We start from the raw sequence: 11,876 nt of genomic DNA on the forward strand, positions 1-11,876 counted from the left end.
TTTTTTTTTTTGGTAACTCCTTTATTATCAAAAGTTTCCCGAGGCTCCGCTCTTGCCCCATGGTATTAAAAATTTAAAACAGGGCATAAGCCCATATAATGCATCTGCTCTAGACTCTGCTTCTTTGGACTCCAATGTGAAATTTTAAATCCTCATAGCCCAACTGAAAAAACAACAAGGCCCATATCTCAATGACTAATGCAAAAAACTAAATATATAACACCAACGCAAGTTGGCACAGATGGATGAGGGTCTGTGTCCCTTAACCATCTCTCCCGGGTTCGATACTCACTGGAGGATGGGAATGGAGCTTGCTTGCTTGGGAGGGTCGCCCACTTTGTGTGCCTCTGCAGTACCCGAGGGATTAGTCATTGGGCTTTCGGCCTGATGGATACCCTGGTGCAAACAAACAAAAAAAAATTTATTTATTTAAAACTAAATATATAACTGGTTTTGCATTTTTTGCAATACAAATAATAATTTAATAATATTACCCCCAAAAAATAACTTAAGAACATTTTGAAATATTTATCTCTTAGTTTTTATACAAATTTAAGTAATTAACCATTATAAATAAAGTTTAATTTAATCTAATATATTATTATCTGATTAAATTCATTTCTAATGTTATTTATGCAAAATATATACTATGTCGATGTAATATACGTCATCAAATATTTATAAAAAAAATTTATTTATACCTAAAATACGTAAAAAAAAACCATAATTCTCTAATTATTAATTAATTAATTCTTAATTTAACCATTTATCGTCACATCATTTGCAACGGCAAGTCCGCACAACAATATTACCTACCGGTCATACCCATCATTATTTTTATTTCTTTCAATTTTTAATTAAAATTTCGGCAATTTTATTTCAAAGGAAAAAAAAAAGGAGAGAAATTTCTCAGGAATATTACCAAAAAGCAAAAACCCTCTTTGTGTTTTGAGCTTTTCGAACACGAGCCTTGATCTACGCCCATGGCTACCACCAATGGTTCTTCTCCGGTAACTTCTATTCTTCTTCTCCTTCTTCCAATCCCTTTCCCTTTCTATATCCCTATTCTTCTATGTTTCAAAATTGGTTCTTGTTTGTGTTACTGAGCTGAATTGCAATGCCACAGCGAGCTGCTGAAAACACAGAGAACAGCTTAGAGAAGATCAAGCGTCAACTTGCTTCAGGTTCTGGCAGAAACTTGTTGCAGGGTCCTCTTCTCAAGCGATCTGAAACCGTAAGCTGAAATTGCTTCCTCCTTTTTCATATTTTCCGTACTTTGTTTGCTGTCTCTCAATTTTGATCACCAATTGTTTGTTAAAATTTCTGTTTGGTAATTTCATGTTATGATCCTTTTCATTGGTACCCATTTATTTAATAATAGTTATTTTTCTCAATTCTAGTTTAAAAAAGTTCCAATTTTTCCTGGGATACATAGGTGATTAACCTTTTCATGTGTCTTTTAGAGTTTGATTATGTGATTCATTGAGTTCCATGATTGATATTTTCAGAAAATATACATGCTGTTTTACTTAGGATGCTTAAGTACTGCATATTGAATTGATATTTGCTGTGTTTGCAGCTGAGAAAATGGAACGAGCGTTGGGTAATCTTGGATCCAACAACTGGGAGAATGGAATACAAGTATGTGTATTACGATATATGTACTTTTCTTTGTCAGGCTTAAAAAAACTATGGATAGTAATGTTCTGCACTGTTTTGCTTGGATTTTAGGTTAAGAAGAAATGAGCCAACTGTTAAGGGAACAATTATATTTGATGCCAATAGCACAATTACTGTATCTCCTGTGAATTTCCAGTAAGATTATTGTCTTTATGATTGGCCTGTGTTTAATAATTTCTTTTTTATGAAATTCTTCTGGACTAAATTTGTTTGTGATGCTCACTGACAATGTATTCATTTGTTTGTGTTTCAGTGGGCTACCAAAGTATGATGGGTGCTGCTTTTGTATCCTTTTTTTCCCAATTTTTTTCATCACTTTTATTAACACTTAAGATTCATATATGCTAACAAACGAACCAAAAGTCGCCCTACCTGTTACCTCTTTAACTGTCTCCAAAAGATATTGGGACACCACAGAAAAAGGATTACTTCCTCTGTGCAGAGACTCCTGGTGCAGCTAGAGCATGGGTGTCGACTTTACAGTAAGTTTAATCACCACACGTCCCCCCCCTCCCTCCCTCTCCTTTTTCCTCATCTCTTTGAGTAGAGTATGATCTTATTAATATTATATTGGTGTGCAATATGTTTCTATGGTTAAGTTCTTTGTTGTTGGTATAATATCTTCTGATCTATTTCATTATCTGACATCAGGGCAACACAGTTAGTTCTAAAAGCGCATAAAGAAGCTGTGAATTCCTTAAGTGGGAGTGGTTCTACAAAATTAGGAACTGTTGCAACAGTTGTTGCTGCAGCAAATTCAACGGCCTTGGAATGTTCTAAAGAAATTGAAGCAGCAATGCAGATTTCTCTCAGAAATGCTCTCGGAATGATGACAACAAAGCCTACCGATGGTCCTATGGATGATTTAACAATCATGAAGGTACAATTTAATCCTGTTTCATTTCATCTTTCTAGGCTCCACTCCATAATTAAACTTTGTAAAGTTACATGTACAAATGACTATATACTATGTATTTTATCTTGTTTATATCTCATAAACGTACAAAAGAATTCCATAAACCCTGCTAGCTATGCTTTTAGGTTTCTCTCCGATTTTTTCATTGTTTTCTTTTGGTTTGGAGGACACTTTTCATAGCTTTTGATTCATTAAATTTTATAAAGATTTGAATCCATTTTAAATTCATATATTTGTTTCTATTAGATGGTTAATCTCTATTACCCCCTTTCTTAATTTATCCAATTTCTCCCTTCATCCTGGAATAAACTTAGCTTCATCATTGATAGGGCGATTAAGAGATGGGTGAAGGATACAGTTACATTTCACAATAAAGAAAACCTTAATAAAAGGAAGAAGTTAGAACATGTCTACGGTTGTGGCAAGATAGATACTGTAGTTGATCAGGTGAAAGTATTAGACTGGGGTGGAAAGAAAAGAGCGAAAAAAGGGGTTTTTTCTTTTTTTTTTTTTTTTTTTTTTTCTATCTCTCTTATTTTATTATTTTTTAAGAGCTACAGAATCTGGCCCGTGACCTTCGTGCACGTGATTCAACTATAAGAGATATAGCTGATAAATTATCTGAAACTGCTGAAGCAGCAGAGGCAGCAGCATCTGCTGCTTATACTATGGATGAGCATCGGAGAATTGCTTGTGTGGAAATTGAGCGATTGAAAAAAGATTTAGAGAAGCAACAGGAGTTGTCTGCGCAGAAGGTATACCATTATGCTAGTCCATTTGAAAATTGTTCTTATCTTTTTTACCCACTTCTTTTATTTGCAGCTTGAAATTTGAGTTACCGTTAGTAAATGCTTTGGAAAAGTAGCCCATAGCTTTTACTTGCAATGAAATTGTCTGAGTGATCAATTTGTCTTTAATTGTTATTATAGCTAAAGGAGTATGAGGAAAAGATTACGGGATTAAGCAAAGAAAGAGAGCAGTTAATCAAGCAGACAGAGGCAGCTATTCAGGAGGCAAATATGTGGCGTTCTGAGCTGGCCAAAGCTAGAGAGCATGACGTAATCTTAGAAGCAGCCGTAGTAAGGGCAGAAGAAAAGGTTAGAGTTGCAGAGGCAAATGCCGAAGCTAGGATAAAGGAGGCTGCACAGAGAGAAGCAGCGGCAACAAAAGAGAAGCAGGAGCTCCTAGCATATGTGAACATATTAAAAGAACAACTTCAAAGGTTCATTTTTCTTTTCTTATTTCTTCCGTCGCATGAGATGCTTTTAATTAGGTTTTACAAGTATGCTTTCGTTTTCTGACCTAACCTGAAACATACATGGAGTTATTACACATCAATACTCGAGAGAAACAGGGGGAATTGAAATGAAATTTTGGATAGTTTGTTTATTTGTTTTGTCGAGTTCAATTACTTGGATATGTATATCCAGCTATGAAATGTGCAGCTGTCATGAAAATGAAGTTGACAATGGCCAATGTAACAGGCAACACATTGATACAACTGAAGTTGAGAAGACAGAAGCATGCTCAGATACAAAGCACGTTGACCCGACAGACGAGAATGTGGATAAAGCATGCCTAAGTGTTTCCAGAGCGACTCCCATCCCCACAGAGAATGTAGTTCACATGGCAACCGATCAAGTAAATATTCGACCAGTTGAGGACAGTGAATGGAGCGATATTCAGGCAACAGAGGCAAGGGTAGCCGATGTAAGGGAAGTAGCACCAGAAACTGATGGAAGCAGCTTAGATATTCCTGTGGTTAGCCAACCAGGTGCGAATCATCATCATGAACAAGGATTAGGCTCTTTCCATCAGCCATGATGTTGTTCGCGCATGCATACACAGAAATTTTTCACCTGTAGGGAATGTAATTATATCATTTGTTGGATGAGCGTGTAAACATAATTATTGATTTTCAGTTGACTAATCTGTTATATGACCTTCCCTTAAAGTGGATACCTTTTCTGATGTAATCGGATTTGGATGTATACAAAATCTGACTTGTAAACTCTCCTAGTCCTAGATATGTACCATTTGTTCATCAACAAATAGAGCAATTTCCAAAACAGTTCAATTCAACTGTGCTTTAACAAATATTGAAGAATTGAATAATTATAAAAAGGGCCAGAAGGTGGTTTTATCCTTATGATTCCAATCTTCCCAAAATTCACCCCTTTTATGACTCATATTATCAAAATGGTCTTGCATGGTTATGAGGTAGCTTTCTGCTACAGTAAGTTAATGAACAATTGATTAGTTGTTTTAAAGGTGGCAATAGCTGCACTGTACATCATAGGAATAATTCTAGTTTTTGCAAATTCCTAAAATGACAGACAACTTGGTTTCTTTGTCATGTCTCTAAATAGCAGACAACAATTACTATGGCTTTCCACAAACTATGATCAACTATACAAATCAAGGAACATCATTTGGACTAATGGGTTCAGTCAAATCCCATATTCTTTGTGTTGAAATTTCATTTTGTATATTGCATTCTTTTCAAAACTAAAGATATTTTGACCACATTATAAAAGGGCAGTGATTTACAACTAAGATTTGGATTTTGAAATTTAAAAAGTGGTTATTAGTAAACTAAACCAGGAGTGTATTGGGTATAAATAAAACTATATCTGTATATAACTATATATTAAATTAGCAAAAGAACCAAGTGTATGTGAACAATGTCAAAACAAAACTGAAGGCCTATTTTTCATACAAACATACTCTATCAAACTTTCTCACTTCAACCCCAAGAAAAGAATTTGGGGTTAGAGTAAGATAGATATACATAATAGTAATACATGTCACTATTATTGGTAGTAATAGTAGTAGTAGTAGTGTAGTTTTAAGAAGCTAAATACCCTAATAATAATACCCTCTCAAAACATATATTTAATTACAATCATAGATAAACCTTGGAATTATTGGGGTCAGTGGCAAACTCAACCACAGATCTAAGATCATCCCAATTCTCATTTGCAAACAAGTAATCCTCCACAACATGGTGCTGGTTCCATGATGAGTATGATGATGATGACAAAGCAGTAGTAGTAATTGTTGTTGGAGCTTGTTGATGATGTATTGATGAATGGTCTAAGAAAAAGTTGTTGTTCCTTTCATCAACATGTCCAATAACAAGAGGCTTCCTTTCACATTGTTGAATCCCCATAGTGTTAGTGAAAGTCAAGAATTGCTTGCTATTGTTGTTGTCAGATTCTAAGCTGCATGATATGGAAGTTACTGAGGAATCAGTTTGGTGGTTAATGTTATTGATGGGTTTGTTCATGAGTGGTGATGTTGATGAATCTTTCAAATTTGGTGTGTACTTTTTGTATGTTGGAATCCTTTTGAATATTCTGCATAGTGTCCACACTTCCTGTAATAATAACCATCCAAATAAAAAACATATAAAATTTTTGTAAATATAATCTATGATCCACATGAATTCTTAATCAGATAACTAGTTTTATAAAGTTTTTATCAAGAAAAATAAATATCTATAACTTTATATGGACTATTTTGTAAAGTTTTTTGTTATTTTTCTTCAAAGGAATTGAAGAAAGTTGACTTGGTCAGAGATGAAGGGACCAAAGATGTAACAATATGAAGAATGGAACATCAAGACCTGTAAAAGTATACCAAGTTCCATTAAGTGCCAATTGACCAGACTCCATTAATAATACAAGTTTGGTGGGGGTAATGCAAGAAACTCAATCCATCATTTAATGCAACCTCTTAAGATATCATCTTGACTTTGACTTTTTGCACAAGAAAAATAACCTTAATTGATAAATACAGCAAAGGAATAATAAAAGTAGATTTAGTACTTTATTTACATCTTATCTCTAAAATATACTGATTAATTTACTTGATTTAATCAAGGTTGATTAAGAACTAGTATAACAAAGAGAGAAATTGACTTATTAAAGAGAGACAAATAAAGCAATTAATGCGGCTTAATTATTTTTTCTCAGTCAAAATAATAAAATATATTCAAAATATTAATACTAACAAGAAATTAGAAAAAGAATTAATTTGATTTTTTCTCAGTCAAAATCCAGACGACTCTTCTGATTGACCAATGACCTAATTAATGTGTCATCAACCGCAAGTTTCACTTGGCAATATTAAAATACAATTTATTAAAATAATACAATTATAAACATATGTGAATATTAAAATACAATTTATTAAAATAATACACATACAATACAATTATTAAAATAATACAAAAATAATTAAGTATATGCTATGAACCACGTTAGTTCAAATAAATATAATAAAATACACTTTAATTGATTAATTATTGATATAACTTAGCTGACACTATGTATTTGTATACTTATTATATATGCATGTGTGAATATGTAACATATTATCTCGTTAATTTGTTGATAAATTGGTTGCTTAATTTATTCACTATCATGCATTCTCCTAAATACATGGGTCTAAATAACGTGGTTCTGACTTTTGAATAGAGACAACATTGATATTTATGGTCATGGTGAGTATGAACAAGATTTCTAGCAAAGAACCTCAGCATCTGTTGTAATAATCATTTATTTTGAATATATTCCCTCTAGAATTTGTCTTTATTCTTCTACTTCTAGATGGTCTAGTTTGCATTCTTATTTAAATAATATAATCCTCACCACATTTTTCAAATAACACAAAAGAATTTAAATCCCTAAAGAGACACCATCTCTAATTAAAATAATATATATAGTATATGCAAATAAAAAATAGTAATAAATTAAACCACCTATTAGTAATTAAATTCTTGAAAAAAAAAACTAAATAAACTTGTGATACTCAAAAATGTATTTCATTTGACAAAAATTAGGAAAATATTGAGAGAACTTGTCAAATGAAATATATATTTCAAGTAACACATAGACTTATTTAATTTTTTTTTTTTATCTAGAAGCTAGTTACTTAAATTGTCAAAGTTTAAAGTTTGAAAGGCAAAATTAGTGATGTAGCAAAAAGAAAAAAAGGGTATAATAATTGACTTACAGCTTCATGAAGATCCTTGGTAGCATTATTAGCTTCTTGATTATTGCTTAATAATTTTGCTCCATTATTATTATTGGGTGGGAGGCGAAACTCATGCATCATCCAATCAGTTTTGGTGCCTTTTCCAGCACTTCCCCGGTAATAAACCAATGATTTCTTCAGTCCAATGCATTCATGATGATCACCATGCTCCTTACTATTATTATTACTATTATTATTATAATTATTATTATAATTAGCACTGTATATAGGTTTATCAATCCCTGTGGCTTTCCAAAACCCTGATCCTGTAACCCTATTAGGCCTTATGCTGTTCCTGTACTTTCTCCCTCTTATGCAAAAGAAATACCATTCCTTCTCCCCCATTGATGAACCAACTTCTTCACATATTAACAATAAATTCGTTAATTAATTATTATATAAACAAAATTATATAATAACATAGACAAAAAAAAAATCAAAATTGCACCTATATAACATACATGAGGTTCATATATACTTGTACAAATAATTTTTTATGCATGTAATAAGAGAAGGTAATTAACTATGCAGTAATAAGTATTCAACTTTTTGAAAATCGTCTCAAATTCTTAAAAAAACTGTTGCTATTCAGCGTATCTCTTGTAATGATAAGTATTCAACTGTAAATTTTTTTTATCATAAAAGTGTTATGAAAATTACCTCTCAGATAAGAAAAAGTATACGAATAGTTATAATCAAACTGAAGAAATTGATCATCTACTATGGATAAACTCTAAAACATGCATGTGACAATTAATTAGAAGAAGAATTGAAATTAGGAGAAGAAGAATTGAATATCTTACTTGGAAGATCCCATGGATCATATTTGTAGATATCAACATGTTTGATAAGTTCAATCTTAAGAGGCTTCTTCTCAACCTTCCTCCGAAGATAAAACCCAACAAGCTCTTCATCTGTTGGGTGGAATCTAAACCCAGGAAGCACAACTTCTTTCTCCTCTTTCATCATCTCATCATCATCTTCATCATGTTCATATTCATGTTCATGTTCTTCGGAGTAGTCGTTGTTCATGTACAACTTAGCCACATCCATGACTCTAAAAACACTTAAAGTCTCAAGTGAAACAACACATACATGTGAAAACTATTCTCTATGCTTTCTCTATATTTATATTAACATATTATTATTATCATATAATATTTTCATTTCTTCTTATAGTGTGTAAATGTATTGAATATTTAGGTGATGAAGTCAAGTCAAACATTTCCATTTCTTGGGGTCCCCATCATGGCCTTGATTAAAAGAGAGTTCTATAGCTTACAATAGATTTTGACCTAATGTTACATATATCGATTTTTCTTAAGGGGGGTCTCATCAAGCCACCAAAGGTTAATTAATTAATTAATAATAATTGAAGTTGAAAAGAGACCACTATAGTTATTTCCAGTGGCGGTTTTTTCTTTACTAATTAGCGATTTTGAGTTAAAAGTTTTCGATATATATATAATTTTGATGCGGTGTAACACAGTCATACAATTACATTCGTTTTTTTTGTACGATCAATGTAAAAAATAATTATTTTTATTGATATGGTATTAGTAATTAGATACAAATGTAAAATTATTTTATACTGATACTACATTAAAATTAAATATATATAATTTTGATATATTGTAAGTATAAAATAATAAGAACGAAGAAAGAATTAATGTAGGGTGAAAATCCAATTGACTAGAATTTGTAAAACATGGCTAGCTTTTAGTGCAACAACAAATAAAACAAAGTCTAGAGAGTGGGCACAACTTTGACTATTAAAAATCTGGATGGTGTGGGACATAGAGTACATTCATAAATAACCACGTAAGGAAAAAGTCAAAGAAAAGATCCAAAATAAATAAATTTTGAAGAAGATGTATATTAAAATGTATTTCATCCGTTTAACCAAAAAAGTAAAAATTGTATTCATCCAAAATATAATATCTATCTATATATGTATATATACCGTTGGTTTTATTATTGACTAGGTTCATCACTGTATTTTGTTGGGCAGCCTTAATTGACATTTATATCTCTTCATTGCACCTCGAACTTTTTTAAACTTTTAATGTATTAAAAGTGTAAAAACTTATTACTACTTTAATTTTTTCAATTAATATCCTCTGGACACTCTTTAACTAATTCCAAAAATAAATCCTTCAATTAACAATTATAGTTTTTGAACTAATACTAAATATTTATTTTGAGTCATATTATATGAACATACAACAATAATACATTTTGATAGTCGATATACATGCATGTGGTTAAGGTAGAGAAAATCGAAATTTTATATAAAATTAAAAAAATAAATTAAGAAGTGAAATGTAAAATGTTAATAATATTTAAATTGTAAAATTGTTAAATTTAATATAAATTTTATAAAATTAATAAAGTCATTTAAAATTGTAATATTAAAAAATTTAAAAAATTAAATTGAAATTTTAATTACTATGCATGTAGTAGCTAACATGAGAAAAAAGTAAAGAAATTAAATAAATAATATTCGGTTTGGTAAAAATTTTATTTTTTACGAGGTAGCACAATTTTTTTTTAAAGAAAAATTGTTTTTGTGGTCAATTGATGATTAGGAGAAACTTATATATATAAAACTAAAACCATTGATAATATAATATGGATTCAATTAGAGAATCAATTTCTTTTTTATGAAATAGGTTATTTCAACTAATAAGGGAAGATAAAGATGGGTGTCTGCGCCATATGAAAAACACTATCTATATATTCAATTGGCATGCATGTCATGACATATCAAAATCAATCCACAACTAGCAAGAGTGACGACATTCTTTTCATATTTTCCTGTACCTATTAATTCTACTTTGAAATCTCTCTTCCACCAAAGTTTTAATTTGTTTAGATGATAAGCAACCTATCTTTTTCTTTTATGGTGGTGACTATTGATAATCTATTTTATTTATATAGGATGTGAGGAGATCACAATCTCATCAAGAAAAATAAATTAAAAAAATGTTGGAAATTGATTAAAAAATTTAATATGATTGGCGGAGGGACAAAATCTCCAAAAATAAAGATTATTTGTAATTTTTGAAAATTCAAGAGACAAAATAAAATTGTCGAAAACATTTTCAAAATTAACAATTCCGTAAGGACGAATTCAATTTTTTATTTTTTGAAAAATAGAATTTGTTGGGAAAGATTCATTTTTCTTTTAAATAGAAAACACGGAAGATGAATTTTAAAAACGTTACGTTAGAAAAATATGGTCATAGGAAAAATCATCCGTGATAAGTTTTCATATATATGCACTAGATACGAAAAAGTAATAAAATTATAACATTTTTTCGTAATACACCTAAATATTACCATATGCAAAATATATTTAATTTCTTGTACAAACGGAAACAATTTCTATACTATCTACAAGTCATTCATCAAATAATAAAGGAATGTCTAGTTTAATGAGTTGATATTCAAAATAGTTCTTGAAATTTGATCTCTAATTTGATTTAAATTAACCCTTGAATTTTTAATTGACCTAAATTGTATCATAAAATTTTAACGCGTGCCTCAAATTGACTCTTCCGTCTATTTTCGTCACCGAAAAAATAACATGGCAAGTTTAGTTGATACCTGGCAGTGACACAAGAAAAACGTCGTTTTTTAAAACTCCAATGTCCTGTTCCTTCATCATTGAAGGGGTGTCAAATTTCCATGGCGTCAAATCCAAACAAACTAACAAGAAGCTCCTGTAACATCCTTCCACCACTACCGTATTTGTAATCATTGTCATCTCTTTCTTGGTCGTACAACCTTGGCCACTGCACCAATGTGCACCGTTCGTCGCCTCCTCATTCTCCTCCTCCTCTTTATACTGTATCTTCCTGTTTTTTCTCTATCTATTTTGTTTTGGCCGGAATAATCAACCTCTGAATCACCCACTTTAATCACATGAAAAGCTTCCGGAATAATGGGGGAGGGGGCAGTGGTTCTAGCGTCGACGACTTTGAAAACATGGAGGGGACTCCCGATAAAGGAAGAGGGTGAGATGAGGTTGTAGTGTTGCATTGGAACCTTATCCCCCATTCTGTATTTTCTTTTTCAATAATAATAATAATAATGATAATTAAGAATCAGTTTGAAGTGAAATGGAGGAAGTAGAAGAGGTTGTGGTTATGGTTGTTGTGCTCATGCGTGTGTAGATGAAGATGATAATGATTACTTGATCACTGAAATTAGGTTGGAGAAAAGTCATGGAGAAAAG

The 11,876-nt window shown here is 31.3% G+C and overlaps 2 protein-coding genes across 3 annotated transcripts; one reads left to right on the top strand and one right to left on the bottom strand.

The window, feature by feature from the left end:
* The first annotated feature begins 875 nt into the window (after nt 1-875).
* On the top strand, nt 876-4,741 carry LOC107496527 (uncharacterized). The gene is made up of 11 exons (XM_016117798.3): nt 876-1,010; nt 1,127-1,234; nt 1,580-1,641; nt 1,732-1,815; nt 1,934-1,965; nt 2,081-2,162; nt 2,332-2,560; nt 2,973-2,994; nt 3,149-3,351; nt 3,526-3,818; nt 4,081-4,741. Exons 1-11 carry the CDS (start codon nt 984-986, stop codon nt 4,418-4,420), a joined length of 1,482 nt encoding a protein of 493 aa, XP_015973284.1. The 5' UTR covers nt 876-983; the 3' UTR covers nt 4,421-4,741.
* A 532-nt stretch (nt 4,742-5,273) lies between these two features.
* On the bottom strand, nt 5,274-8,743 carry LOC107496525 (transcription factor JUNGBRUNNEN 1). Of its 2 annotated transcripts, none has more exons than XM_021127184.2 (3): nt 8,440-8,743; nt 7,616-7,992; nt 5,274-5,975 (listed from the first exon to the last, which is right to left on the bottom strand). In XM_021127184.2, the coding sequence occupies exons 1-3, from the start codon at nt 8,687-8,689 to the stop codon at nt 5,502-5,504; spliced, it is 1,101 nt and encodes a 366-aa protein (XP_020982843.1). In that variant the 5' UTR covers nt 8,690-8,743; the 3' UTR covers nt 5,274-5,501. The 2 variants fall into 2 exon arrangements, with proteins under 2 accessions (XP_020982843.1, XP_015973282.1); XM_016117796.3 differs by having other exon boundaries at nt 7,616-7,995.
* Nucleotides 8,744-11,876: the final 3,133 nt, after the last annotated feature.

The sequence above is a fragment of the Arachis duranensis genome, chromosome 7 (assembly GCF_000817695.3).
Source record: "Arachis duranensis cultivar V14167 chromosome 7, aradu.V14167.gnm2.J7QH, whole genome shotgun sequence".
In the NCBI taxonomy this organism is placed as follows: Eukaryota; Viridiplantae; Streptophyta; class Magnoliopsida; order Fabales; family Fabaceae; genus Arachis; species Arachis duranensis.

Bases quoted from the DNA above. Each gene is read 5' to 3' on its own strand.
- LOC107496527 (XM_016117798.3), top strand. From the start codon at position 984: ATGGCTACCACCAATGGTTCTTCTCCG. The intron at 1,966-2,080 runs GTATCCTTTTTT...TGTCTCCAAAAG, and splicing joins GTATGATGGGTGCTGCTTTT to ATATTGGGACACCACAGAAA. The intron at 3,819-4,080 runs GTTCATTTTTCT...CCAATGTAACAG, and splicing joins TTAAAAGAACAACTTCAAAG to GCAACACATTGATACAACTG.
- LOC107496525 (XM_016117796.3), bottom strand. From the start codon at position 8,689: ATGGATGTGGCTAAGTTGTACATGAACAACGACTACTCCGAAGAACAT. The intron at 7,996-8,439 runs GTAAGATATTCA...TAATATGTGAAG, and splicing joins TGATCCATGGGATCTTCCAA to AAGTTGGTTCATCAATGGGG. The intron at 5,976-7,615 runs GTAAGTCAATTA...TTATTATTACAG, and splicing joins CCAAGGATCTTCATGAAGCT to GAAGTGTGGACACTATGCAG.